Raw genomic sequence first — 26,795 nt, 5'->3', positions numbered from 1 at the left:
GAGCTGACGGTGCCGCTGTTATTGGAGATCCGCTCCTGGCGGTGTCCGTGGCGCGCAGCCTTTCCGCCCGGTCACCGTACAGGGCCACACACGCTTGAGAGACTCTAGTCATCGAGGGGAGGACCAAAAAAATTCCCCCAGACCAACAGCCCCTTCAGCAGAGCAGGGTGGGGTTTTGTGTCGTTACAGATTTGTCTAAATTCTAGCCCGAACTATCGTGTTAGCCAGCAGGCCGGTATGGCTGTTGCTTTCTGAAAGGCAATGTGAGGTTGACCCAAGTGGACAAACTCTTTTAGAAACAAGCGCCCTAAACAGCCAAGTAAAAGCTTAACATCTGGAGGCAGTCATACCCAGAGGGAGATAGGAGATGTACGGTCAGGTTTTAGATCGCTCTGCGATCACACAGTGGAGAGTATTACTGCGTAAAGTTTTCTGCAGTTTTTGTCGGGATGCGTGGCCACCAGCGTGAAAGTGAACCAGCACTCGGCCATAAATCCAGGTAGTTGGGGGGAGCTGCTAGAGAAGAGCAGTTCCGCTTAGGCTGAGCAGTTCTTAACTTGCAAACAAGAAAATTCTGCACCCGAGGGTAGGCAGCAATTAGAGATAATTTAAATGTTCTGCATGTGGTACTCATACTCAGTCTGTCCTCACTCTTGCAGACGTGTTATGTTTGTGGAGTTAACTTGTTAAATTAACAGTTACCTGTTTACCCATGCAGCGAGTAGGAAGTGGGACGTACCTTATATGTCCTGACTATCTCTGGGTACTGGGCTCATATGAAATGACAGCTTCTTTTAGTATAATCTAGAATTTAAAAAAATGTAACTGGTTTATGCATATTCCTTGTATCGTGAATGCTTTCTGCAGAGTTCTAAATTACTGTTCTGCGAAAATTGTCTTCCAGAGTAAGGCTGTTTAGTGAGTTGTCATCATACAGGATCTAATTTGGGGTGGTTTTGTCTTGCTCCAGAAGATTTTCCAGTACTTCTGTTGTGGCTGCATATGTCTGAGTGCTTGGCAAAGTAACACTGTGCTTATGGAACTCAGGTCTTCCCAGTGTTGGCACCTAGATTGCTGTCTCAGTGCTACCCTAACATTACACAGAAGGTTTTAGGGGGGTGGAGGAGCCGTTTCAGGTTTTGAAAGTATTTTCTGTTGGATGGTGGGAGAAGAGTGTCATTTACTTGAGACAGCTGCCCAAAAACGTTAAGTGACTAAAATCTAAACCAAGAATAGCCATTTCAGGCTATATTTTCTCTGGCTTTGTAAGAAGGCAGTTATTGTATTGATAATTGTATTCCCCCCCCTCCAGCTCACCCTGTAATTCCTAAACCACATTTGCTGAACTGTTCACAAACTAACTGGCTATAAAGGAAGCGTTTAAACAAAATGGGCAGGATGGGGAAGGATAAGGAGAAAAGATGATTTGTAAAGCTGACTTCCATGATTGGATTGAGGATCTCTGTGTAACACCATTCTAGTTAAAAAAAAAAAAAAGAAAGTCCAGTGGAGCTGGAGCATCAGCATCATTTATACTGCATTGTACACAGGGATTAAAAATGCACATTTTTTTGCAGAGCTGGTATGTAATAAATCCAAGGCCAGGCTCAAGGTCATTGAAATATTGCTAACCTTGAGAATAATGGGGTTTGGGGTCGTTAGGTTTTTTAATATTCCTGTTACCTTTGACAAATAGTCTATTTCTGTTAACATGCAAATTGCAGCTTTTCATTAGAATGCGTCAATTTTTAAATTTCTTGGTAGGTTAGAACTTTCATTTCACCACTTGTCCCCATTGCCTTTGATTTTGCTCTCCCTGGCAACGCATTAGAGTTTAAAACACAATAGTTTCTGAAAAAATAATTTTATTTGGGCAGTGTTTTTGTTTTATACTGTTCAACATTACCAAAGTGCTTTTTAGTTTTATACTTTACAAAGTCTGGCAGGTCTTTTTGTCTTGTTCGGGGTTTTTTTGAGAAGCCTAGAATATTAAGGCTTAAAAATCTTACCTGTTTTAGAAAAGGTAGATCAAACATTTGATCTCGTCAGTGAGAATAGAAAAAACTCAGAAGTAAATTTCGAACCAGCAGCCATGCCTGAATATATGTAGGGGTTTTTTCCCTTTTAGGTTTTAGTATCATTTGTAGAAAATATGAACATGATCTGAAAATAATTTTGAAAATTCCACAATCAGATGCTCAAACATGGGTTTAGGAGATGAGCTGTAGGCTCTAATTTGTGGGACAATGTGTGCACTCATTATGACTGGTGTCCCTAGGGCCAGAAAGGAGCAGCCTGGAAGGTGTAGTGATTAAGTGTTTTTATAGATTTGCTGTTAAGCTCTGAGAACACCTAGAAAGCACAGTTCCTACTGATCACAGCGATTCAGAAAATACCCACAAGGCTGTAAGAATATTAATGACAAATCATCTGTGCTAGAGAGGAGACTTCTCTGTCAAACGGGGCTGCCCAGCATGCGGCCACCCAGAAGCAGGTGTGCTGCTCCTGCCCCTGGCTTACCCTTTCCCAGAGGGCCCTGTGCTTGTGGGCAGGGACAGCTGAGAGCTTCCCCACTTCTTTGGCAGCCTGCTGCCTCCCTTGGCTGAGTTGGGGCAGCAGGATGGATGCACTCGCAGTCACAGGGCGTCGCTGGCTGGGGGTACCTGCCAGGATGTGGGGCTCGGCAGCCTCTTGGCAGCTGCTGTGCCCAGTGCTCCGTGCCTGCCTTTGCTCATGTGACAGACACCTGACAGAGAGTGGAACTGAGGGGGCTTGGCTGGTGCTTCTCTGGACTTGCCAGTGAGTTGCTGTTCTTAGAATACAGCTGGGTTAACTGAAAAGCAGTTGGGTTGGTGATGTCAATACAAAGAAATGTCTGAATGGCAGGAGTGGTTCTTTTACACACCTGAGAAAAACACATATTAATTATTATTTTAAAGCTCGTGAGTTTTTTAAAATACATTGCCTATTACCTAGGTTAATCTTCTCTTGCACACTTCTCTAACAAGTGGAAAGCTGAATTGGATGTGAACTGTGCCAAAATTTAAAAAGAAAATTAAAAGTATCTTTGATTTCGATGCTAGTAAAAAGCTGGGCTTTTCTTAATATAGTCATGACTGCAGGCTGGAAAAAATCTCTGAAATGGCATTCCAAGTACTGATAACGTGCCATACCTAGAGAGGCTTTAAATATAAATTTCTGAATATATAATTTGGGTTTTCCAAATATTAAGAAATAAGTAGTGCTGAAAACCAGGTGCTAATCTTACGTGCTTATATATTGATATTTTTGGTTTGGTTTTTTTTTACTGTTATCACTTGAACTAAAAGAGTTTTTATTCCATATATCAATAGTTAAAAGGTTAGTTCAAGTTGATTTTTTTGTTGTTGACCGGAGCTGCAGAAGCTTGTCATTTAGGAGTACATAGCACATAGAAAAGTATTACTTATATTTTTCAAAATACTGGTTTTGAACTGTAAAGTTGAGTAAGCTCTTTTTAATAGTACGCTTAGGTAAGCCCTACTTTTGCCATCCCTGTTCTCCAGAAAACAGGAGTGAACCTTACAGATAGGATCATAACTATAAATTGAGTCATTTGCAAATTGAGTGAAATGTTAACAATTGATGTTAGTATCCCCAGGATTGGGTCTTCTTCCATAATATAGTTTAAATAGGCAAAGATTGAAAAAAATTTTCTGTAAAAGGCCTGATGGGGAGGATCCCATTTGATCTTGAATCAGCTTATCTTGCCCAAGTGTTTCATTTTCCACCAGGTCAGTCATGTGCTCTGCCTTGCTGCAGGAGTGAATGCTGGAGTCAGCCTGAGGAACTGATTGGAAGCAGAGAGTGAAGCAGGATCATTACTTGTGACAGTAGTGCAGACACAGCAGATCCCAATAGCCGTGGTGCCACACAACATCTTGAAGCTGCTAAGACTTGACTGTTGCAAAGAAATGTGATGGTGGTTTGCGTTTTTAAAATAATTGCCACCACTTCAAAATTAGATCACAGTCTAGAAATATGAAAATCTAGCAAAGTTAATTAGATTCTTGTCTTGGTTTGCAAAGACAGGTACCTGCTAAGGAAGGCAGGAGGCTCCCCTGAAATGGAAAATGTAAACTCCCCCTCCGCTCCAAATTGCTATAAATTTTAAATTAAGGGGCTCTCAGGCAAAAAAAATATGGACACAGGAAATAACAGTTCTTTAATAGGGAAGAAAATAAAAGGATAAAATAAACAATGCTGCAAACTAAAACAACACTGACAGAGTCAGAACACAACATGACACCCTGTTGGTCAGGGTGTTGGTAGCAGTTGAATTGGAATTGTGGCTGCAGTCCTCCTGAAATGTCAGGTGTGGTTCTCTTGGAGCAGGGATCCTGTAGAAAGGTGTAGTCTTCCTCTGAAGATCCAGTGGAAGAAGAGGCAGCTGCTGTTCCTCTGGGAAATCTAGTGGAGAAGCCCAGAACACCAGCCCGTGCTGGTGTTCCAGAATCTCCAGATTATATCTGGGTAGCAATGCTTGGCTCCTCCTTCTGGGCAGAGCATCTCACAATGGGATGCTGTAGTTCTTATCAGCCATGCAGTGACATTCAATAGTCTGTTACCAGCAGATGTCCCCTCCCGAGGGAGGAGTGGTTGTGGAAGAGATAAGAAAAACTGCCCACTTAACTAAGAAGACAACTGCCATACAGATGGCAAATATCTTCCCTTGCAATCTGGGACAGTTCTCTTTAAAAACAGGTGAATTTGTGCATGCTTCTGAGACTGTGGTCATGAAAAGGTTCTCCCAAGCATCTTAACAAATACTGTGCTATGTGACTAGCAGAAAAATCTCCAGAGCCTTTAGACAGAACCTGTATGTATGAAGTGCCAGTCAGCACCTCCTTTTGCTTCACCTGCTAGCTTTTTGAGCTGCTGTGTTTGAAGTCTTCAACTCAGTTCTTCAGCTGTTGCTAGCGAACACACTTTTCTTGTTGTACATCATCTTCTTCTGCCTTCGAAGCTTATACTACCCTTTTTGCGTCTGTTCACATCCTAACTGGTTTGTCTGGGTTATGCTTCAGTTATCCTTAGTAGTGGTTAGTAATGTGTGACTTTTCTGTTCTCATTGTTTGGAAGGAATTGAAGTGACATTACTGTGCTTATTTTATTCACCATGTGTTTGGTGGCACACTTTATTGGGTAACAGAGGTGTAATCTAGACCTTGTAACCTATTTTTTAATTTTTTTGTTTTAGTATGGGATTATTGAAGAATTTCTGTGTACTTAACAATGGATGGAGGGTTTATGTTGGTATTTACGGGGTTAGGTAGATTTTGGTTTCCACTTTGCTTCATGCTTGGAGGTAGAAGGTGGTATGTGTGTTTAAACTTTGGTAGATCCTTGTTGAGGATTTTGTAGCCATTTTGGGTAGCTCCAGGCTGAGAGCCAGGCTAGGGAGCCAAGAGCCTCTTCCGAAAGCTCTGCTTTCAAATACAAAGCAGCAGCAAGGGCAGAGAAAAATATCTCATATACAGGGATTTCTGCAAAACCTCCCCAAAATGTTGAACTGAAATCAGCTCAGAAATCTGAAAGTAGTCAGAACACATGAACTTTGTGAAAACGTGCTTTATTTGTGTCCGGGACAATTTGTCAATCAGGAGTGATCAGGTTTTAGGAGCAATGACTGTGTTTAGTGAATTGTCTGTATTTTCTGGCTTTGTTATAAGTTCTGATAGTTCAAACCTTAAAAATTATGGGAACAGTGAAGAATTTGAGGAATTATTCTCTACTTGGGATGCTGTCTAAAATGGCATTTATGAAGAAGCAAATGGGTGTATTCATACCTCAAGGAAAACCATTCCTGTATTTGTTCGACTTGTAATGCATTGGCTACAGGATGGTCTCATTATCGTCTGCATTCGTTAGTGTTGCTTCAGTCATGGTGTAAAACAGAAGCAGTCCTGGTTAGAAATATGTATTATTCTAAAAGTGTTAGGATCAGAACATGAGCAGCGTTTAGTGAGAAGAGGATCAGAGTTAGCTGTGCAGCAGGAACAGGATCTTCTGTGCCTGCATAAGCCTCAGTTAAATAATGGTGTTGGATACTGGTTAGACCGGGCTTGCTTTGCGGGTGGAATTTGATACACAGCTTTTAAACACATACTCCACCCTGTTAGTAGCTCTTGAATAAAGCTGTCAGAGTCCTTTGCCAACATGTTGGGACTCATGCTTCAAAAATTTGAGTGGAAAGTTAACCATTTTTTTGTTGCTGTATCTTAGTTCAGGAAGTCAGCAACATGAAAATGAAAATTCACTTTATTTCCTTTGCATGGATTGCACCACTGGTTTACAATTAGAGGTTGCAGGTGGATTATAAAGGGTTATTCTCCTCACCAGTGCTTTGGGATTGTTGACAGTAGTGTATTTTAGGGTACATCAGAATAGTAAGAGATGCTGAATGAAAGAAGTCATTGTTATGAGTGTGTTACTATGCTAAGCATTGTTGATGCGTTCTGCTGGTTTGTGATTAAAATATACCGAACAGGAATGACATTGTGATGGCCTGCTAATAGATTTGACTTGGGAGTTCAAAGTGAATTGTGTAGTACAAGTGCGCATTGTAAGCTTAACCTCTGGATGTTTCTTAATCAGCAGTATGCACTGGTCTTAAATATTGGTGTTAATTTTGTAGTCAGTATGTTTTATACAAAATAGAAAACTTCCTTCAGAAATTTTACATTACCGATAATCTCTTGAATATTTTTATATCTTGTGTGCAGTTTCCTTATGCTTGAAAAGGATATGAAATGGTCAAGTATAGAAGTTTCCTTGGTGTTTTGCTTTTTTTCTTTTCAGTTCTGTTTCAAAGTTCTCTATTTACTGGGAAAGTAGTCTCTTAGAGAAATGTGGTTTGGGACAGGTACTTTCAGTAAAATTAAAGCTGATGCTTCTTGGGGAAAATTTAATTTATCTTTTCTCCATATAAATTTTATCAACCATACGATTTTTCTTTTAGTGGAAAAAATCTAATTGGAAACACAGGGATGGCTTACAGTAATAGATGTTGACTCCTGTAATGCCCTGGTAAATTACTTTCATTTCTGTTATGAGCTTAAGTCTTAAATATCAAGTAGTTGAATATTGTGCTATTCTTCAGAGGCACGGTTAAATAAACTGCTATTCTGAGCTGATTTAATTATTTACCTGTTAAAATAGAATTTGTAATAAGGTCTGAAATATCAGTGGTCATGTCCTCTTTATAGATGTTCAAGAATACTTCTGAAACTTAAGTGACTGCAGCTACTTGGTGCCTGGGTGTATTACTTTCTTATTACAGAATATATAAAAATATATTTAAAAAAAAATCTTGATACTCATTATTTAGATTTAGTATTCACTTGTTTGTTTGACCATACAACGAAGGTATCAACTTCCCTACAGTTTGACAAGCAGAAGTAGCATCTTGGTCACCTGCTGTACTGCAGAAGTCCTTGTCTTAAGAACACATCTGTTTGTGTTGTTTTAGTTCTTAGAAGGCATCTGCATAAATCTCATTTGCTTTTGTAGGCAGAATGTCAGGTGCATAGTGGATCCACAGATGTTATTCTTCCCTCCCCTCCTCAGCAACCTGTGTAGATCCCAGGCCATCACCCTCTCCGGATGATTCATCTGTAGGTCAGCAGCAGAATAAATCTTCTGTCTTTGCCAAGAAGTGTGCACTGTTTAGGAATATTGAAGCTCACAAAATTAATGAAGGAATAAAAACATTTTCTTCTGAGGCTATCAGACTTGCAAATGAGCTGTCAGAGGGACCAACAGTCAGTCACTGTTAGAATGTGATACATGACACCTTTTTTTAAAATAAACTTTTCCTTCTGAAACACCATATATTAAAAAGAAATGCAAATGTATAAAATTGCTTTTTGTAGAAAAGAAAATGTAAATACCCCAATCATATTTGTAAGGGAACCTTTCTAAAAATTTTTTAAATGCTTAAATAAAGGCACAGTGGAGGAAGAATAAAAGTTTAAAATACAAATACAAATGTGTGAAGTGTTCTTGAGGCTGTTATTGATCAGTTTCTGCCACTTCTTTTTTTCCCTATGCTGTCTTCCTCTGGTTGGTAATTGTGATTATCATTCTAGCCACTTTGATGAGAAAGGACTGTATTTCAGCTGTAGTATCAGTACCTAGTTGTGATAGAGGTGTGAAAAAAGGTAATTGGAGGTAATGTCTGTGAAAGTACTATTTGCCAACATTACTTAAGGAACATGAGTCTTTCAGCAATTTTCTGGTCTTGGTAACTCCTTGACTCCTATGGCTATGAGGCCATCAGCTTTGGGGGTTTTTTAAAATACTTTATTTTGTTGATGTGTCTTTATATAGAAGAATCTTTACAGTCAACATGTATTTCTAGATGCTGTGTTAAAATTGCTGGCAGAGTCTATTTTTCTATACAAACTGAACAATCTGGCCCCTTGTTTTATTTATAAAGGTTCAATGTATCTTTGCCTGCCTACATCAATCTGCAAGGGAGTGTCAGAAAGGCCCCGCATTCGCCGAGCCGTGAGTTATCAATAACTTTTCAGATGTGTTAATGAATGTGGAACAAACGCAGTTATGTGTTTAAAAAAGTAAAGATCCACCTCCTAAAAAGAAGAAAAAAAAAAAGAGCAAAACTCTTTACTGCAGTAGTAGGCATGATTATAAAGGGATTACTCTGAATTTGTAGTACTGTAAGTATAACCAAGCAGTAAGGTTGCCCTCTAGAAAACCTATTGTTGAACTGCTTTGAAGCTCTTTGGTGTGTGGGTTACAGGTTTTACCTGTTGTATCCTGCAGGCAAATTAAGCATGTATTGTTTATGAAAGCTTTTGTTTACTTAATAATCTGAAACATGGCCCATCTGAAAATGTTATATATTAGCATCCTATACATAGAACAAATATTTTTAAATCTGATTACATAATAATAAGAAAGGTTTGACTAAAATGATGCAGGTTTTTTATTCCTCTCTCTTGTAGTTAACCTCAGTAGTGAGTATGGCTTCTTGAATTGTTTAAGAGATTCAAATCTAAAAGTTTAGAGTTTCAAATCATGAAGCCATTAAAAAAAACTTGAATAACTGCAAAATGTATCTACACTCTCTAAAATATTTGAAGAAATGGAAGAGGCTGCTGTCTGAGTTCACTGTATGTCACTTTTTCTCCCAGCAGCTCTTTCTGCTTCAGTAATTCACCAGTAGGTTTTCAATTATAAAGATCATCTCAAATTATGTTAAAAAAAAAAAAGGCTGCATCCTTAGAGGGATTGAGGTGTTTTATCATGCCTGTGTCTTAACAAGAAGAGAGCCATTGCAGTGATCTCTCTTCTGAATTTCAAACAGTGACAATTATTTTACTCAAAGGGAGACATGTTCAGCCCTCATCCCCAGAATACCAGCTGGTTACTTTGTTCTGAAGACTTCAGGTCTTGCTCCGGGAAGGGATTATTTAACCTTGCAATTGGACTTCAGTGTCTGGGGGGGTTGATGCTTCTGCTGATGCAGAACCCCCCCCCTGCCACAATGGAGATATAATTAAGATGTTCCAGCCCAACAAACAGCACATAGGAGAAAAAAGAAAAAAGGTTTATCATATGGACATCTTCAAACATCTCTAAAATATTTTGCATATAGGCTATGCCTATAAATTTGATTTTTTCTTTCAGGTTTGTAAGCATTTAAAATCATTCTTCTGCCAACTCTTTATGCTACTCCCATCAGATGTTAAAGGGTGCATTGCATCCAAGAGCAAAATCATAAAATGAGTATCAGGTGGGATTTGGTGAAGACTCTATGTGTTTCATTTTGTGCTTATGAGGCTGCTTTGATATGCTAATTCTTGCATAGAAATACGTCACTATTTCATGCAAAGTCTGAACAGAGCATTATATAGCTCATTTAACAAATGCTATTGTATCAAAGTGTTTTTAAGCTAATACTGACTTTCTGGTTTCAAGCACTTTTCCTGCTGCATTTTTGAAGGGGAAGTGTGAGAGGATTTTTAAATAGCATTGTAGAGCATTAAAACACACATTTGTGGTTTTGGTGTTGTTTGCCAAAGAAGCATAGAGTGTTTCGAGTTCTAGTTTCCATAGACCCTTCAGTATGTGACAGGGCACTGTTAACGCTTTGCATGTAACCTGCAGGACACGTCTGACAGCCACAGGTTTCTGACCTGGAACGTGCTGATTTCTATATTGCAGGTGACACCACCCGTCAGCGAATCAAATTCAGTGATGACCGAGTGTGCAAGAGCCACCTTCTCAACTGCTGCCCTCACGATGTGCTCTCTGGAACTGTACGTAGCTGAATTTCATGTTTTATTTAGATAAGCACAGAAATTGAATTATATTTGTTCTTTGTAGTATTTCCTTAAATTTCATGGGTTTCAGCGACTATCTAGCACTCTCTGGTAGTTCAGAGGAACTTTCAGAAACAATTAATTTATGGGTTTTGAAGTTAATTTTTAGAATTCTTCTGTTCTATATGCTAATTATTACCTAAATTTCATCATTTACATGAAAAGCCACATAAGGTTATGGACGTGAGTTGTGCTATAGCAGAGTGGCCTTACAGTAGTACAGTTGCAAGTAATAGAAAGAAATAAAATATCTTGTATGTATAAATTATGAAGTTACTTTCTTAAAAATGTATGTTATAGTGGGAGAGTATTCCACAGATGCATTTGTATAGAGAAGTATAGAGTGTTTTCTCTCTTCAGAAATATTTTAATGAAAATAATTGAAAGTTCAAATCATTAAATTTCTAAAAGTTTAGATATGTTTAACATGATAGTGACACTTACTGTACAATATACAGTTACTGTGCCATTGTCATAAATTCTAAAGCAATTTTAAAATCTCAATTTATGGCATATTAATAACTTGTTTGACTTGGACATTTGTGCACACTGTAGTAGAAGTTCCACTACGTGAGGATAGGAAACAAGGGGCTCTGACAGAGGCCAGTAGCTTTGCTTTGTCATTGTGCTTGTGCTTTACCTTGTGATCCATATTTGAGGTAGCTTACTATTTTGTGAAGGGCAAGTGAGTAATATTTCATTGATTATTTGATCTAGTGTTTGATGATTAGAATAATTAATAGTAGAGAGATATAGTATGATGTTACAGAGTCCCGCGTGCCTACTGTTTTTAATGCTGCTAGGGTAGCTTTTTTCACTCATGTTGGAACATTTTGTTATCCTTTGGCACCAGGGAAAATAAGTACTGAAAAATCTGTCTGAGGGATTATTTGAAGTAGCATTGTGTATCAATGTATATATAGTTTTATTTTGAACTGGTTTATGCATTACTGTCCAAACAAAATGGCGGGGAAAGGGAGAACAGTGTGTTTCTTTTCACCCATCTGTTAGGTTGGATGGTGCTTTGGTTATGTGGTGAGCAAAATAACTCCTGCTTGGGACATACTGGTATGCCATCAAAACATACAAAGGCATTGGTCATAATCCACAGGAAGAAACTTGTCAAGGATTTGTTTGACAGCTTTTCATTGTGGTCCAGTTTCTGTAAACAAAGATTTCTATAACAGCTGTAAGAAATGTTTATCTTCAGAACTATAGAAGTCATAGGTATCATGCAGTAGCACCTCTTACACTGCAGGTTAGTCATATCGGCTGGGGCAGCTCACACAGTTTCAGTCCTCAGTGGAAGTTTTCTTCAGCCTCATACCAGATTTTGCTGCAGCTCTTGGAATACTAAATGAAACTGCTTCTTTAGAGAATATCAGTCTTTTCCTTCCTCATGCAATTAGTCATCATACCAGAAAATGTATTCTACAATGTAAATCTGGGTGCAGAAAAACAGTGACTAGTTTAATCCTTTTAGTGGGAGTAGTAGAAACGGGACTCAAAAGAGACAGGCTTTACCTGGGCTGTGTGATGTTCTGCTGTTTACCTGGTCATAGATCTACAGGAATGGACCTTCTCTCTTAACAGCAGTTTTTAAAAGGGCAGGAAGCATGGAGTCTTACTGAACAGTTTGTCACTGATTTAGAAAATGACTGTGAAGTTTTCTCCAGAGTTTTGTTAGGAAGATCTTGATGCATCTTCACATTCAAGACCTATAGTAGCAAAAGTTAAATGACTTCTTTTTTTTTAATTTAAGTCTCTGAATGCTCCTGAAAGAATAAGTTCTCTGGGGACATTTTATGAGGTTGAGTCTCTATATCGACTGGATTATCAGTAAAATACTGGATATGAATTGCCTTTTTTTGTGTGTGTGTCACAAGATGATCTGCAGTTCCTAGGTAGTTTATTACTGTTCCTGTCTGCAAAATGCCGACTTCTGTACATCTCTAGGCCACCCACTCTTTCAAACCACTCAAGGAGGACATTCACCGATAACACAAGACAAACAAAGTGACTTATATGAGTAGGCCCTGTTATTTTGGTGTGTTCTTTCCCTTAATGGCCAAATTCCCAAAACTCTGCAAAGACTTTGATTTCCCTTGACAGTAAAAACCCATGTTCCTCAGGTTGCAGTATGTGTTGGTAAAGGTGTAGTGTGTTTATACATTTTTTTAGGGATTTTATTTAGGGATATGTTTTTGTGCTACTAAGTTGCTGGGTTTTAGACTGGGAAATTTCAAGTCAAGCAGTCAGAAATATCTCTGCCTGGAGAAGGTGTTTTTGTTTTAATGATCACTTGGACACCAGTTATATATAAGTGAGTGGTTTAAGAGCTTGCTCATTCATTTTGAGCTGAAAATTTTACAATAAGAAATTAGTAAGACTTTGTAAACCCTGGCTGATGAAACAGTGAATAATTTTCCTACTTAGAGCTAGTGATTTTTTTTTTTGCCTTACAGGGTTGACACTGTTACTTTTACCCTTAATGATTGTGGGTTTTTTGTTTTGATTTGGTGTGGGTTTTTGTTTGTGGGTGTTTGGGCTTTTTCTTTACAAAAAAGTTTGTTAATCCATATTCTGACACTGGGGACTGAAGCTGCATGTGTAGGAGTCAGGTGACTCCCCCATAATGGTATGAACCTGTTAAGCAGTGTTTTCTCTATCTTTGTGTGTTTCTGAATGAATAGCAGAGTGCTAATGAAAATGACAAGGTGGGAAGATTAAAAACTAATACCTGTAATAAGGCTATTATTAAGTAGCAGTGTCCTGAATAGTTGTAACCCAGTAGCTGTCTTTGATAATCCCAACACTTCTGCATTAATCTGCCTTTCTTACCAACTTGATGGTGGTTCCCTGATGAAAAAAGTTTCACAAATACTATACATGGTCTTGCAAACAATGGTTCAGAAGCTCTTATCTGCTCAATGAATTAACTTTGTATTTATGTGTATTTATGGAGGGAAAAAAATATTTCTTGCATTTTATTTATTACAGACCTGAAAATAGGCTCTCTTGGCTCATCCTGCAGTTAAGCATATTTTTAGATGCTCCTAAATTTATTGCATGGAGCTCTTCAGGGCTCTTACTGACTAAACACCACATTAATCAAGACCCTGGTTTAGCAATATACCTGAATACTTTGCTAACTTTAATCTTATTAGGAGTGGAATTCGGCTCCAGATTAAGACATCTAAATTTAGATTTCAGCTGAGGAGCTGGGTATTGAAGCTTGCACTGAAGCTAGAAGGTTTCTAGGCAGTGGAGCCTAGAAAAAGATGGAGTTCACCTGCCCATGGGTATCCCTCTCATGGTGGGCTGAATGTACTGTCTGTATCTCCTTTTACTGCATAAGAGAAGTTTGGATAGTTCAAACACGTGCAGATAGATGTTAGTAAGGAGTTTTGATCTGCAGTTCATTTATTTGCCAGTAGTCCCACTGGCTCTGGAGCTACTTGTATGCTTAAAACTTGTGGTTTGGGGTGTGACTGTGATTTTATGCTGTACTTCTAGAAAAAGCATTAGAAGGTGTTAAAAGGCATTGTGTCTGAGGGTATCAGCTTTTCAGTTCAGGACTGATTTGATCATGTGAACTGTTTCAGTTTAGCAAATCAAATTAAGTTGGGCTTGCATAAGCTACGTCAGTTTGAAGCCTTCAGCCCAGTGGTGATGAATTGTGAAGTGCACTGCTGTCCTCTCAAGTGATCATGTCAGTCTCCTGAAATGTATTCTTAGTTTCTTTGGTCAGCACCAGGAAGGTGAACTGATTGTGCCACATTCCATTTTAATGGGTTTAATTTATTGAGAAGGAGGGGAGGGTTGTTACTTTCTGCATGGTTATCATTGATGTGTTAATGTATTTTATAGTCAGGCTAGAAGAGCAAATACTATGTAAACAGTAAAGTATCTCATTTAATAAGAAGAAAGAATAAATCATCACTACCAAAACTAGCAGCAGTCTAATTTGAAGTCTTTAGAAATGAGAGTATGGTTACATGGAGCAATGTCTTTTAAAAAGTATTGTACTTCAGAAGATACCTGGAATTCAGTGGTTACTAAGGACTTCAACTTAATAATTTCTGCATCTTTTTTGCTCAGCATTTCTTTCCTGCTAGTGAAGTCCTACAAAAGTTAAAACTGTTAGTGGAGTCAGAGAACTTAAATCTCCTCCTAAATATGTGTTGCCTGCAAGAAAGGATGGGTTTTATCGCAAGTCTAGAAATCTGTTCAAAATAAAATTGGTAGTGCAGCTGAAGAATGCGTTCCATAATAAGGAAGATTTCAGCAAAGAGTCTGTCTTCAGCTTCTTTTTATCAGTAGCAAGTGTTCTCATACAGACCCTGGTAGTGCCTTGACACTTCGATAATGGGAGACATCTGGTTCCTCCAATATCAGTTTTTCAGCAGTGTCAGATCTTTCTAAGCAAACAAACAAACAAAAAATTCTCTTGGCTGAATGTGAACTGCTTTGGTATCTTTATATCTAAAAAGAAATATCTACATAAACACTGCCCAGAGTATTTTCTGTCAAAAACCTGTCAAAGATACCTGCTGGTTTTAAAAGTATTTGATAGTTTGTGCTCCTGTGTCACTTGGCTCAACATCAGCCCTTTGTGTTTTAAGTACCTTTAGCTTTTCTGTGCTCTTTCTGCAGTCTGTATAGAGTATATTCAGTAATCAAATTTCTGCTGTCAAAGGAACTTGTAGCAGTTGTAGAAGTGCTAAAATGAGAATTTTGCTGTAGGTAGGTAGCTCAAGAGCTGAAAAGGGGCAGGAAAACCCCACCTTAATTTCATGTTCCAGAAACGGCATCACATGAGAGTTTAGTTTCCTATTCAGTTATTTGTCAGCTACTCAGAGTGCACATTTATTTTGCAAATAAACTCTACAGATGCTCTACTGCCAGATTCTTGGCCGGCTCTTCCTTGTTAACTTGTAATTAATTCATGTGGTAATTTTTTTACCTGATTTGATTGAAGCAGCACTATGCAAACAAAATGTAATCCATATTTCTTTATTATACCAAAGATTCTATTTTGTGGATGGGATGACAAAAATTATTACTAAATCATTTCAATACAAATTTTTTTTAATGAAAGACCAGTTTTTTAAACCTCAGCTCTGGGAAGTCAATCATCTTTAATTGCCCATCTAACACTAAAATAAAAAAATATTGTAGAAAATGGTCAGCAAGTACTAGAATGCACTAGTTTCTTAAGTAGAACTCAGCAATAACAAAAGGATTCCTGATACCCTGCTTTATATGTGGTTACCTAGACTAGTCTTTATCAATAACTTTCATGTGAAATAAAGAGTCTCCAAATATATCGGCTTTTCTTCAGATTTTAATCTCAGTGCCAAAAGACCTGAAGCATGGCTTAGCTCACTCAATGAACTTCCGTTGTGTCTAGCCTGGGGACTTGGATTATTTCGCCTTTCTTTATTTGTGTTGTTCATCTGAACTGCTCTGTATACCACTTTTAGGTAGTGTAATTCTGTCTGAAAGTCAGTGTATTGATGGTGAAAAACAGTGTGTGTTCTTTTTAAGCCTTCCATTAACTCAGTGTCTGAGCATGAGTCTCCCTCTTACCCATCTTCTTTTTCAAATGTTATTGATCTTTAAATGGTAGACTACCAATGCTTATTCTTTGCCTCTGGGAGAAGAGCATGTCTTGGCACCAAATTGCAAGGTGGACTTGTGGAAAAGGAAAATAATGTGTCTTACTGTATCTTTTGTCCATTTTCATCTGCTGTCCATCTACTTTGCAGCTACCCATATGAGCCGGATCATACTGCAAGCTGCTCTGTGCTTGTTAAGGTTCTTGGCAGTCATGACCCAGCATAGGCTTTTGACAGTATTAATCATCCCCAAGATGAGTTGCCTTTGCCTGATGTTGCATAACTTGCACCAGCAGAAGTGTTTTTAAGCCTGTTTTTGCATTTAATGTGCAAACTTATTTAAGAGTTTTAAATGTGGTGGGTTTTTTTAGATCTCTTTACATTGGGATTTGCTAAAGGAACTTTTATGAAAGACGTTTTGTAGTAATATTTCTGTGAAGACTTACAAAGGATTACCCAGGACTAGTATAGGCTGTGTTGAGGAGCAGTTCCAACAATGATGTAATTTCTTCAGCAGCAAAACTAGTGATAAAGAATCCTTTTCTCTTGTACCTGCTTCTTCTTGCTCCCTGTTAGGCCACCCTGTTAGGTCAAAAGGGGGAAGGGGAGCCAAAATTTCTTCTGTTGTGATTGAGGCATCTAACAAAAAGGAATCATAATATACTCCTTGTCTCCCAAAATTTCCACTAACATTACTGAAGGTTTTCAACAGTTTTTGAGTTTGCCATCTTAATACTGTAAGAGACCCCAGCTTCTTAAGTTCATTCACTACTGTGTTGTCCCCTACATACCCTCAGCGCGTTGTTTGTATGGCTGCCCAACAAGTTGGACAAAGGTATGCTGATGAAAATTTTGCCTCTCTGGTTTGCTAAGATGTTTTTTACCCTGTCACTACCCAGATTGTGTTCAACAGCACAGACAGATGTGCCAGCATGGTGTGGCACAGCGCAGGGAGAAGGGGAGGACAGAACTTTTCTCTGTAGTAATGCTGGCTCAGACTGATTAGCATCCTTTCAGGCTTTGGATTTACAATTCCCAGTAAGAGGCAAATAAATCAGAAGATGTACTGTTTTGTGGAGGTTGAATCCAACCTAAATAGAGAGAAAGAAGCATAAAACACATGTAAAGTGAACAGCATGTTGTGGTAGTGTTATGTGAATTATGAGGGTTTTTAGTGTGTGATGGAATTTTATTTTATGCATTTATTCAAAGTGTATGCAAGTTGCATGTTAGAATAGCGGGGAGGGTTGTGTGTGGTGGATGTGTTTCAGGCTTTTTGTCACTATATTCAGACCTATTGAAGTGCGTCACTAACCTTATCTATGCATTTATAACTTTAGAATTGTCCTTGAGTTTTACAGTTTTAGCTTTAAAGACCTTATTCAGTACAAGAGATGAATTGGCATAAAGTCATTCTTCTCACAATTTTAGGATAATTTTCAAGTGTCTGATTTTCAGATAATTTTTTTAAGTTCTTTCACATTGCTCTCCTAGTATTGAAGTACTTTCCTGAAAAAATGCTTCAGTTTAAATAGTGTTAGCATGGCTTGGAAAGAGACCTCTATAATACATTGCTCAGCTTCAAGGTCCTTGTGGATTTGCATCAGTTAACAAAATTGCTGAGGTCCTGTGTAGTTGCAAAAGGAAAAGCTAATCTTTTCCTTTATCATTGCAGTCAGATGTTCCCTATTGCAATCAAATGTTTTCCGGAAAACAGCTTTATGGTAGCTGAAGGGAATTTAAATAACTGCAGTTTATAAAAAACCTTTTCAACTTCAAAATTCTTTATTTTACCAATGTAGGCTTTTTTCTCCATCTGAAACTTCTGTATGAAATAAACCAACAGCTTCCATAAAAATTACTTTAATAGTTTCATTGGAAATCTAAGTAAAAATTCGAAAGACTAAAAGAATTGGGATTTGTTTATTTTACTGTACTTGGGAGGCTTTGATTGTACTTAAATCTAAGTATTTTATTGAAAACAAACAAACAAAAACTCAGCAAAACCCTCACTCGTTTGGCTTGCCGCATATTCTGAGTTAACATTCAGCTTCTATTTACGAAACTCACAATGCAAGTTATTAATTATTTTATGTTTGGATTTAAATTTGTTATTTAACTACAACAGTAACAGCTTTTTCCATCAGAGTTCAATTTTTGTCATGTGCTTTCAATGTTAAGAAACGATTAATTCTTCTTAATATTAAGTGAGCGCTGCCTTAAGAGCAGACTTAACTGAAACTGCTGGTTTTAAGTGCTGTAAATAACAATCACTTCCAATGATTCTACATCAGCTTGTGCTGTTGCAGAGAGGCTGCTTTGGGTTCATTCAGTTTTGTCTCCATTACAGATTGTTTGGGGGTGGTGGTTTGGGGTTTTTTCGTGGTTGTTTGTGGGTGGAGTTTTTCAGTTTGTTTTTTGTCAAGTGCATGTTGCTCTGTCACCAAACCTGTCGTGACCAGACTGAATTGGAATTTCTTATGCTGTCTCCTATGCAAAATTCAGTTTCAAAACAGTAATTCTAACCCAGTAAGATTCTGGGCACTCTCCTCAGTGGCATTGTATGCAAGATAAGTGATACAGCCTACTTACTTTTTACATCCATGCTTCTTTCCTGCCCCTTCTAGAATGGTTTTAGATTACAAGTGAAGTTTTTTCTTCCCTGGTTCTTGAACATAGTCCAACATTCAGCTCATCTTCCCTCATTTACAAAATGTTTTGCAGGGGTTTGATTTTTGGTTGTGCTACTTGAAATGCTTCAAGAATGTTTTTTAAGCAGCGCTTACAATGGTGCTGTGGTTGTAGTTCTTTGAGGTGATGAATATAATGGAAACACATTATCATGGAGTGTGCAGACAGGTTCAGGTCAAGAATTTGACCATTTAATTGCCAGTTATTTTCATGGAACTTGGCTCTCCTAAACTGTTTAAGTTCAATACATGATGTTCTACTTCAGTCACTTTTTTGAACTTCTAGTAAAACAGCATTTTTGCAGGACATGAATGATACTTTGTAATGCAAACAGCCATCATAAGATAAGCTGTTCATTGGCTCTGCTGTTATTATTTCTTGATTCATGCATGTCTATCAAAGACCTGGTATAAACTTATAGCTTTGTTAAACTGTCATTACCACAGGGGAGATGACTTGCTTCAGAAGATTTGAGAGTTAAAGAAAATCATGCTACCCTTATTCCTTGTAACACATCTGAAAAGTTAAATCACATTGCCTTTGTCTTTTCAGAGAATGGACCTTGGAGAATGCCTGAAAGTGCATGACCTGGCATTAAGGGCAGACTATGAAATAGCATCCAAAGATCAAGATTTCTTCTTTGAGCTTGATGTATGTATTTTGTCTTAATGGTGGAGAGAAAGCATTAGTTTGTGTACTTGGGTGGATAAATTAAGCAACAGATTTTGTGTTACAGACTGAAGGAAGACTTTTGAAAAGCAATTTTATAAAGAGGCAGAGAAACTCTTGTCACAGTTACATGAAAGATACTTGCCTCTTCATGATTATGTGCTAATTTGGTAGTCATCTCTAGGAGAACTGTTAACAGCCTCTCAGAGTATGATAAACCTGAGTGCTGTCTTAGTGTTGTCAAATAGCAAGCATATGTTAAAGCTGTGTATGCATGCTTTGAATAGAGTTTTAAATTCTACACTTAACAAAGAAAGTAATTTAATATTGCAGATAACAGATCATATACTGTGTCTCCATACACTGTAGTTTGTTTTGAACTCCCAGCTAGGAAGTTAGTCTTTGCTAGGACAAAAGGGTTTGAGTTTTTTAATTGTTATTCGGAGGGATGGTTAATATACCTACTTAAACTCTAGTGGGAAAAGTTTCAGTATTGCATGTCACAGCTGGATGAAGTGATCCTGAATAGCCTTCCAAGAATTTTAATGCCACTAGAAATACTCACTACTACTTCTTCTGTCTTAAGACAGATTCACTTCCAAAATTCTGCAAATACTTAGAAACTATGGCAATGTGTAGATTATAATTTTTAACCATCTGTATGAATATGTGTGATTAGTCAGCATAAACCAGTAGATTATTGTTTCACTAATCACTAATAAAAACTTGTGAAAGTGAAGCCTTAATAAACTGAAGAAGCCTTACAGCTAATTTATTTATATTCTACAGCATTGATCATTTTTCTTACTGATGTTCTAGGCAATGGACCACCTGCAGTCATTTATTGCAGACTGTGACCGGCGGACAGAAGTGGCTAAGAAAAGGCTAGCAGAAACCCAGGAAGAGATCAGTGCTGAAGTTGCAGCTAAAGTAAGCATGGCAGACAAGTTACTGCTTTTTTTTGGAGACCAGTTTTTCTAAGGAGCCAGTTTCAGGTTTTGAAAATATATCAAATCTGAGAATTCCTACTGAAGAGGGGGGAAAAGTAATACATTTTCTCTGTCCTTCCTAAAATTGCCTTTTAAGGCACAGAAGAGAACAGAGGGAAGAGACCTCTCTAATATTTTTGACCTCAGGAAACTTGGCTCTGAATCCATGCTGTAGAAATGTTAGTAATTCTTACACTTTTTGATCCAGCCTTCATCTATAAAGTAAACAAAATTAATGTCCTTTTCTCTACATCTTTTTTGAATGAAAAACCTGTAATGTTTCTGCACATATATGCAAATGCTAGGAGAAATGGTTGTACAAATATTAATTTTTCAAGACTGTTATGGATAAGTGTGAATTATTTGCAGTTTGCTGAACAAAATCCTTTTCTGGAATTTTACATAGACTTGGTAACTTAGCCTTTTTCTGTGTTCTTTGCAGAGAGGCATTTTCTGTTTTAGTTCTAACTGGAGGAGTTTTCTCTGTGTGTTTCTTTTAATTCTGTCCTTCTGATTTTGCATATCATAACTCAGTAGTAGTTCAGATTGTTCTCCATAATTAAAAGTATTTCCTGTGTTAAGCCTTTTCTTGTCTTTCAAGGCTGAAAGAGTTCATGAATTGAATGAAGAAATTGGGAAACTGTTGGCCAAAGTAGAACAGCTCGGAGCTGATGGGAATGTGGAAGAATCTCAGAAAGTAATGGATGAAGTGGAGAAGGCTCGGGTAAAGAAGAGAGAAGCAGAAGTAAGTTGATTGTGTAAGGATTGGGGGATGGAGAGGGCAGGGTCAAATATTAAATTGCTTGGCTTCTGTGTAGTGCAAGACGTCTTATCTCTGTCAAATCCTTAGCTAATTGCTACATATAAAACTAAAGAAATTGCTTTGTGGCATCCAGTTAAAGTTTCTACCCTTCAGTATACTCCTATACCATTAAAATTGGACTTCTTTCCACAAATAATGCATTTATCTTAGTTGGGCTGTGTTGGTCAGTTGTCTCTGTGAACACTACCTTTGTGGCTGTGATGGTTGCACCTGATTTGGTCTCATGACTCTTGCTATGGCAGCCCTGTTGTAACCTCATTCTGGAAAGCTTCAGTGGAGTGATCCATTGTCTTCACTAAAAGAGTTCATGTCTTGTGTATCAGGAAAGTCAAAATGATCCTGGTAATGTTCAGGTGACAGAATTCACCAAGAGCTTTTCCATATCATATTACACAAAGATACTGGTTTCTAGAAATTTCAGTATCTGCAGCTGTTTCAAAAGTACCAGAAGGATTGCTGGCAGTCTTGCTGGTTTATCATCTGAATGTCTTTAGGTAAATTTTGCTCAGATAATGTGTTTAATTAGTGTCTAAAAAGCAGGTAAATTTCTCAGGAAACTAATGTTGTTTTAAATGGGATTCAGAATTAAAACTGGTGTCATATTTTCATAATACATCAACATAATAATCGTAGTGTTAATGTCTATTCATTGTTGTACATGAAAAAGTACATCATCCTTCTATATAATATAATCTTAAGGTAGTAATTACCCAACGTTTTTTTTTTTTTAATTTGCAAAAACAGTTGCTGATGTCCTGCTTTTAAATGTGTTCAGTTTTCAAAATAAGGAAACATGCCCTGTATCTTAGTGATACAGTTGAAGTATGACTAGTGTGAATTAACTAAAGGGTGTTCTGGTGTACATTGAATTTGGTTATTTGTAGTGTATCTTCAGTAAAGTGTCATCCTTGTGTTTATGTGCATTTTGAAGTAACAGCAAATGTTTTTCTTTTCTAGGAAGTATACAGGAATTCTATGCCTGCCTCCAGCTTTCAGCAGCAGAAGCTACGGGTTTGTGAAGTGTGCTCGGCTTATCTTGGTCTTCATGATAATGACCGACGACTTGCTGATCACTTTGGAGGAAAACTACATTTGGGATTTATTGAAATAAGAGAGAAGCTTGAGGAACTCAGGGTAAATCATTCTTACATTTTTTGTGTGTGCTCCTACTTAATTATTTGCCAGGCAGCCTTAATGGAATATTTCTTTCTCTGTGTATGATTTTTTTTTTTCATATCACTTTAAGCTTTGGGAGTTCATTAGCCTAAAAACACTAAACATTCTAATTTAGCATCAATTATCTGGATAGATTTGTAAGATGACCTCTTTTGCACTGAGGTAGATTAAAACACACGTTCAAAGTAATGCATCTTGGGAGCTAAGAACTTGAATCTCCTTTTAAAATGGAGAACTGTATTTTGAGTGAACAACAGCAATGTTGAAACATATTTAGCAGTTATAGAAGATAGCCAAATGAACTTTGCTTTTAGCCAGATGATTGGCTAAAAGTAATAAGGAGACTCTTGACAAGAGCGTGTAGTAAGGAGGATGATAACACTTGGAAAAGTTTTCAAAAAAATATAAAGAAATGCTTGGAACTCAAACAACTTGCTGTATGATGAATTACTAAAACTCAAATTGTTTATTTTACCTGGAAAAAGATTAGGAAATTATTTTGAATAGAATCCAACAACTCAAGGCTGTAGCTATCCAGAATGGGAATACCAAATTATATATATCTTGAAGTCAAAAATAATTGCTATGGGGAGGTTGCATGTTCTCTGTAGCTCAAACATTTGAAATCCAGTTGGAATATTATAACCTATCTTGACCAGAAATCATATGCTGGAAGAAAGACTTACTGGAATTATATTCTGGACCTCTGGTTTTCAAGAGGATGGATTTGAACGCTGATGCCATTTACGACCTTAATTTATGACAAATTATGGAGTTCACAGTTCAGTTAAGCAATTTAACTCTAGAAATCACCAAAGACAGTAGCTAAATTGGTTGAATTCCTAAGAGCAGAAATTGCTGCTGCTGGATTTGAATAAATAGACTGGTTTATCTTCTGTAATATTCCAGCTGTCTTGCATGGATACTGTGACTTGCCCTTCGGAGAGCCAGCTCTTCCTGTTGATGTTGCCAATTCAGGCTCCTGACTATAGCTGTGTAACTTAAATCTTAGATGCCTAGAACAGGTCACGTGTACTTCCTCTCATCCTCCACGAAATTATGCAAAGAGTCACTTGAACAAGAAACCTTGCTTGTAGTTAAATTGCTGATGTTGTACAAGGAAATATAGATATAATTTGACAAAAAGGGTTGAAATAACTAATTATTTAGATCATTTGGAACAAAATATGCATGGATAACTATTTCACATTCCCAAAGCATCAATAAATTAATCTTTCAAATTGCTTTGCTGATAAAGAAAGAAAACAATAACTATCCCCTCCTTCCTCAGAGCTCTCCTCAGAGATCTAATCAAGATGCTGCTGGGGCAATTCCACCTCTCAGAAGAAGGTCTTTACAAAGAGTTGAATTTCTTGCATCATGTCCAGAAGGTGGCAAGACTTGGGTTTGGCCAGATCTCCAGTTGTGAGTTGCACACCTGAGGGCCCTCTACTGAGCGTGCCTTGTCCCCAGTAGTAGTGAGTTCACCCTGGGGGCTATCAGCTGAAGCATCTGCTCTAACTTGATCCCACAGTCATACAGAAACAAGTAGCCTCAAAACTTAGGTGTTGGCCCAACCAAGTCCTTTAAGAAACAATTAACTCTCCCAGTTCTGATTGCTTTCTGCCTTTCCCCAGTGTCCAAAACATGATAGGATTGGCATGGAAACTCTCACATTAAAGGCATGACTTACTGTTCTGAATTCCTCTTTATTAAAAACTTAATATTTAACTGCATATTTCAGGTCTTCATGTAACACCCATGTGCAGCTCTTCTGCAATAACTTCTGTTTCTTCAAGAAAAAAAATAAAATATATGTATATATCCTGAGGAAGAGAGTGGGAATAATATACACAAGGGAAAGGGGATATGCCTGAGGGAAAGAACTGAATGTTAACTGTCTAGATTATTTTTATAGCACCTTCATGTGAAAAATTTTTTAATATAACTTAATGTATTTTTTACTTTCAGAGGATTGTGGCTGATAAACAGGAGAAACGAAATCAGGAACGTCTGAAACGTAGAGAGGAGAGGGAAAGAGAAGAAAGGGAGAAACTAAGGAGGTAGGGATCTGTTTTAATTGCATGTATATTATGACCTATTTGTCTTTAATAAGAAAACTGATACAGTTCATACACATTTCTAAATACGCAGAATTACAATAGTTTGCATTTCTTGGAAACTTAGAAGGATTGAGATGGAATTTCATTCTAAATCTTAAAACATGGAATTGTTCTCATAAAAAGCATTTTTAAAAACTGCTGATAGTATTGTCTCTACATATTTGAACAAAGGGCCTTTGGGATAATTTTCAGGCGTGTACCTTGTTTTGAGACCTGACAGATGTGAGCTTACATGCATATGAGCTCCTTACATCTCTTAACAATTTCCTTCAGAGACGTTAGAAATCTTTCTTACTGGAAGCAGTTCAGTGTATGATTAAGGAAAGCAGTTCCCTCTTCTTCTATGGAATAGTAGCTTTCAGCCCTGGTGGGGCTGGAGTGGAATGGAACCTGAGTTGCAGTTCTTTTGACATGTTAAGTTTCAGAGGTTAACAGTGACTTTCTGAAATGTATTGCAGTTTGGTACTATTTGCCTATAAGGAAATCTGGGAATACTGACTTCCCCTGGAAACTTTTTCTGTGGGAGGGATGTAAGTCAAAAAGCTGGTTAGATAATCTTCTGGGCTTCTAGTAGAGTTGTCTCAAAAACAAATTTTAAAAGACCCAACCAACATGAAACAGGGATGTGTTTCCTGATAAACGTGTTACAAAGATGTTGACATCAAATAAAAGGCCTTTAAATCCTTGCTGCTAAAGCAAGAAGTATAATAACAGGTCAGCTAGTCTGGTTTATTATTACTAAATTGCACTTTATTTGATAGTGAGATTCTCTTAAGAAAAATTACTATTTTCCATTTATTTCAGGTCCAGATCCCACAGCAAGCATGCCAAAAGGTATATAAATCTGCAGACAAGGAATACCAGCGGTGAAGTTAGCCTTTCACAAGCTGGAACATTTTAAAACTGTCTAGCACTGTTAGTTTAAGATGTCCATCTTTACAAACAAAGCTTTCTGTTACATAGTCATCTCTCTGTGTGTTTGTACACTATTTATCACCATGCTACTCAGTTTATACATCTGCATCTATTTTGTGGCTATTACAATGCAGCTTCATGTCCCAAATAACACTTAAAACACAGAGAATTGCTTTTTCTTTACAAAAGCTTCTGGCTATTATCTTGATGAAAGCCCATGTTTTCAAAATCCCTAAGCACCAGGTTAACTCATCAGATCACCCATGAATAATATGAGTGTAGTTTCAAATCTACACAGTTGAAGGTCACCAGTGAGGTATGATTGCAACGTGATTTGGAGGGGGGAAGAAATAAGAAAATGCCAGATTTGTGTAGTGTTTAGAACCTTCCAGATTAGTTTTATTGTTCTAGCTGTGGGGAACAATATAGTCCGGTTTTTAAAGAACATCATAACACACAGATTCTGGCAGATGATCCCTGTCACTGCATCATTAAGTTCTTCTTTCCCTGATACAGATATTAGTTTAAAATGTAAAAAGTAGATTTTTTTCATATTTTTATTTGCTTTCAGGAGCCTGAATTTGCTATGCTGTAGCCATACAGTCATGAATTAACTATAAAATTGTCTGCATTAGTCAAAAAGGAGTTTGTAGGCTTTCTGATATTGCTTTCCTATGTCTGTTTGCCTGTAAATCAGACACTGCAATGGCTCTGAACACTGCAGGCCATTCATTCTCTGTACAGATGTGCTCACACATAGAGTGTGTAATGTTCACAGCACTCTGGTGAGAGTGGCTGGGTGAGAGCAGTGTGTGCTCTAAGCCCTCTGTGTTCCTAGGTCTAGGTCCCGGGAGCGCCGCAGACACCGCTCTCGCTCAGCCTCGCGGGAACGCAAGAGACGGACTCGATCCAAATCCCGTGAGAAACGGCACCGCCACAGGTCCCGCTCCACCAGCCGCAGCCGGAGCCGCAGCCACCATAGAAGCAGGCACAGCTCCAGGGAGAGGAGCCGGGAGCGCAGCTCCAAAAAGAGGTGAATGTTGCCCTAGAAATAAATGGCTTTTTCCAACACACAATGAGAATTTTCACACTAAATTAAGTTTATGCTTACCACTTAGTAATTTCAACACATTTTGAGTCTGTCTCAGATTTCAGTTACAACTTCAGCATATTTATGATTTGACACACCAGAGTGCTTTATTCTCTATTTTTTAATGTATCAGTAACAGGGTTATATATTATTTCTGTTTTGGATGAGTGCTACAGAGTATTGGTGTCAAGTTGATACCAGTTTCATGCAGCATAGAAAGTGAAACAGCTGATTTTCATTTGAACCCAGGGATATCAGCAGTCATCTTACTGTCAATACCTTCAGGTTTTCCCTTGGGCTCTTGTTCCCA

At 37.8% G+C, this 26,795-nt stretch overlaps 1 protein-coding gene across 1 annotated transcript; it reads left to right on the top strand.

Annotated features, from left to right (window-relative positions):
- The first annotated feature begins 7,599 nt into the window (after nucleotides 1-7,599).
- On the top strand, nucleotides 7,600-26,432 carry LOC102040888 (putative RNA-binding protein Luc7-like 2). Its single transcript, XM_031057725.1, has 9 exons — nucleotides 7,600-7,655; nucleotides 8,480-8,550; nucleotides 10,231-10,325; nucleotides 19,253-19,351; nucleotides 20,189-20,299; nucleotides 20,960-21,103; nucleotides 22,139-22,315; nucleotides 24,329-24,420; nucleotides 26,234-26,432. The coding sequence occupies exons 1-9, from the start codon at nucleotides 7,645-7,647 to the stop codon at nucleotides 26,430-26,432; spliced, it is 999 nt and encodes a 332-aa protein (XP_030913585.1). The 5' UTR covers nucleotides 7,600-7,644.
- Nucleotides 26,433-26,795: the final 363 nt, after the last annotated feature.

The sequence above is a fragment of the Geospiza fortis genome, unplaced genomic scaffold, assembly GCF_000277835.1.
Source record: "Geospiza fortis unplaced genomic scaffold, GeoFor_1.0 scaffold173, whole genome shotgun sequence".
Lineage (NCBI taxonomy): Eukaryota > Metazoa > Chordata > Aves > Passeriformes > Thraupidae > Geospiza > Geospiza fortis.
Note: the sequence above shows the minus strand (reverse complement) of the source record. Positions and strands in the feature narration are given on the sequence as shown.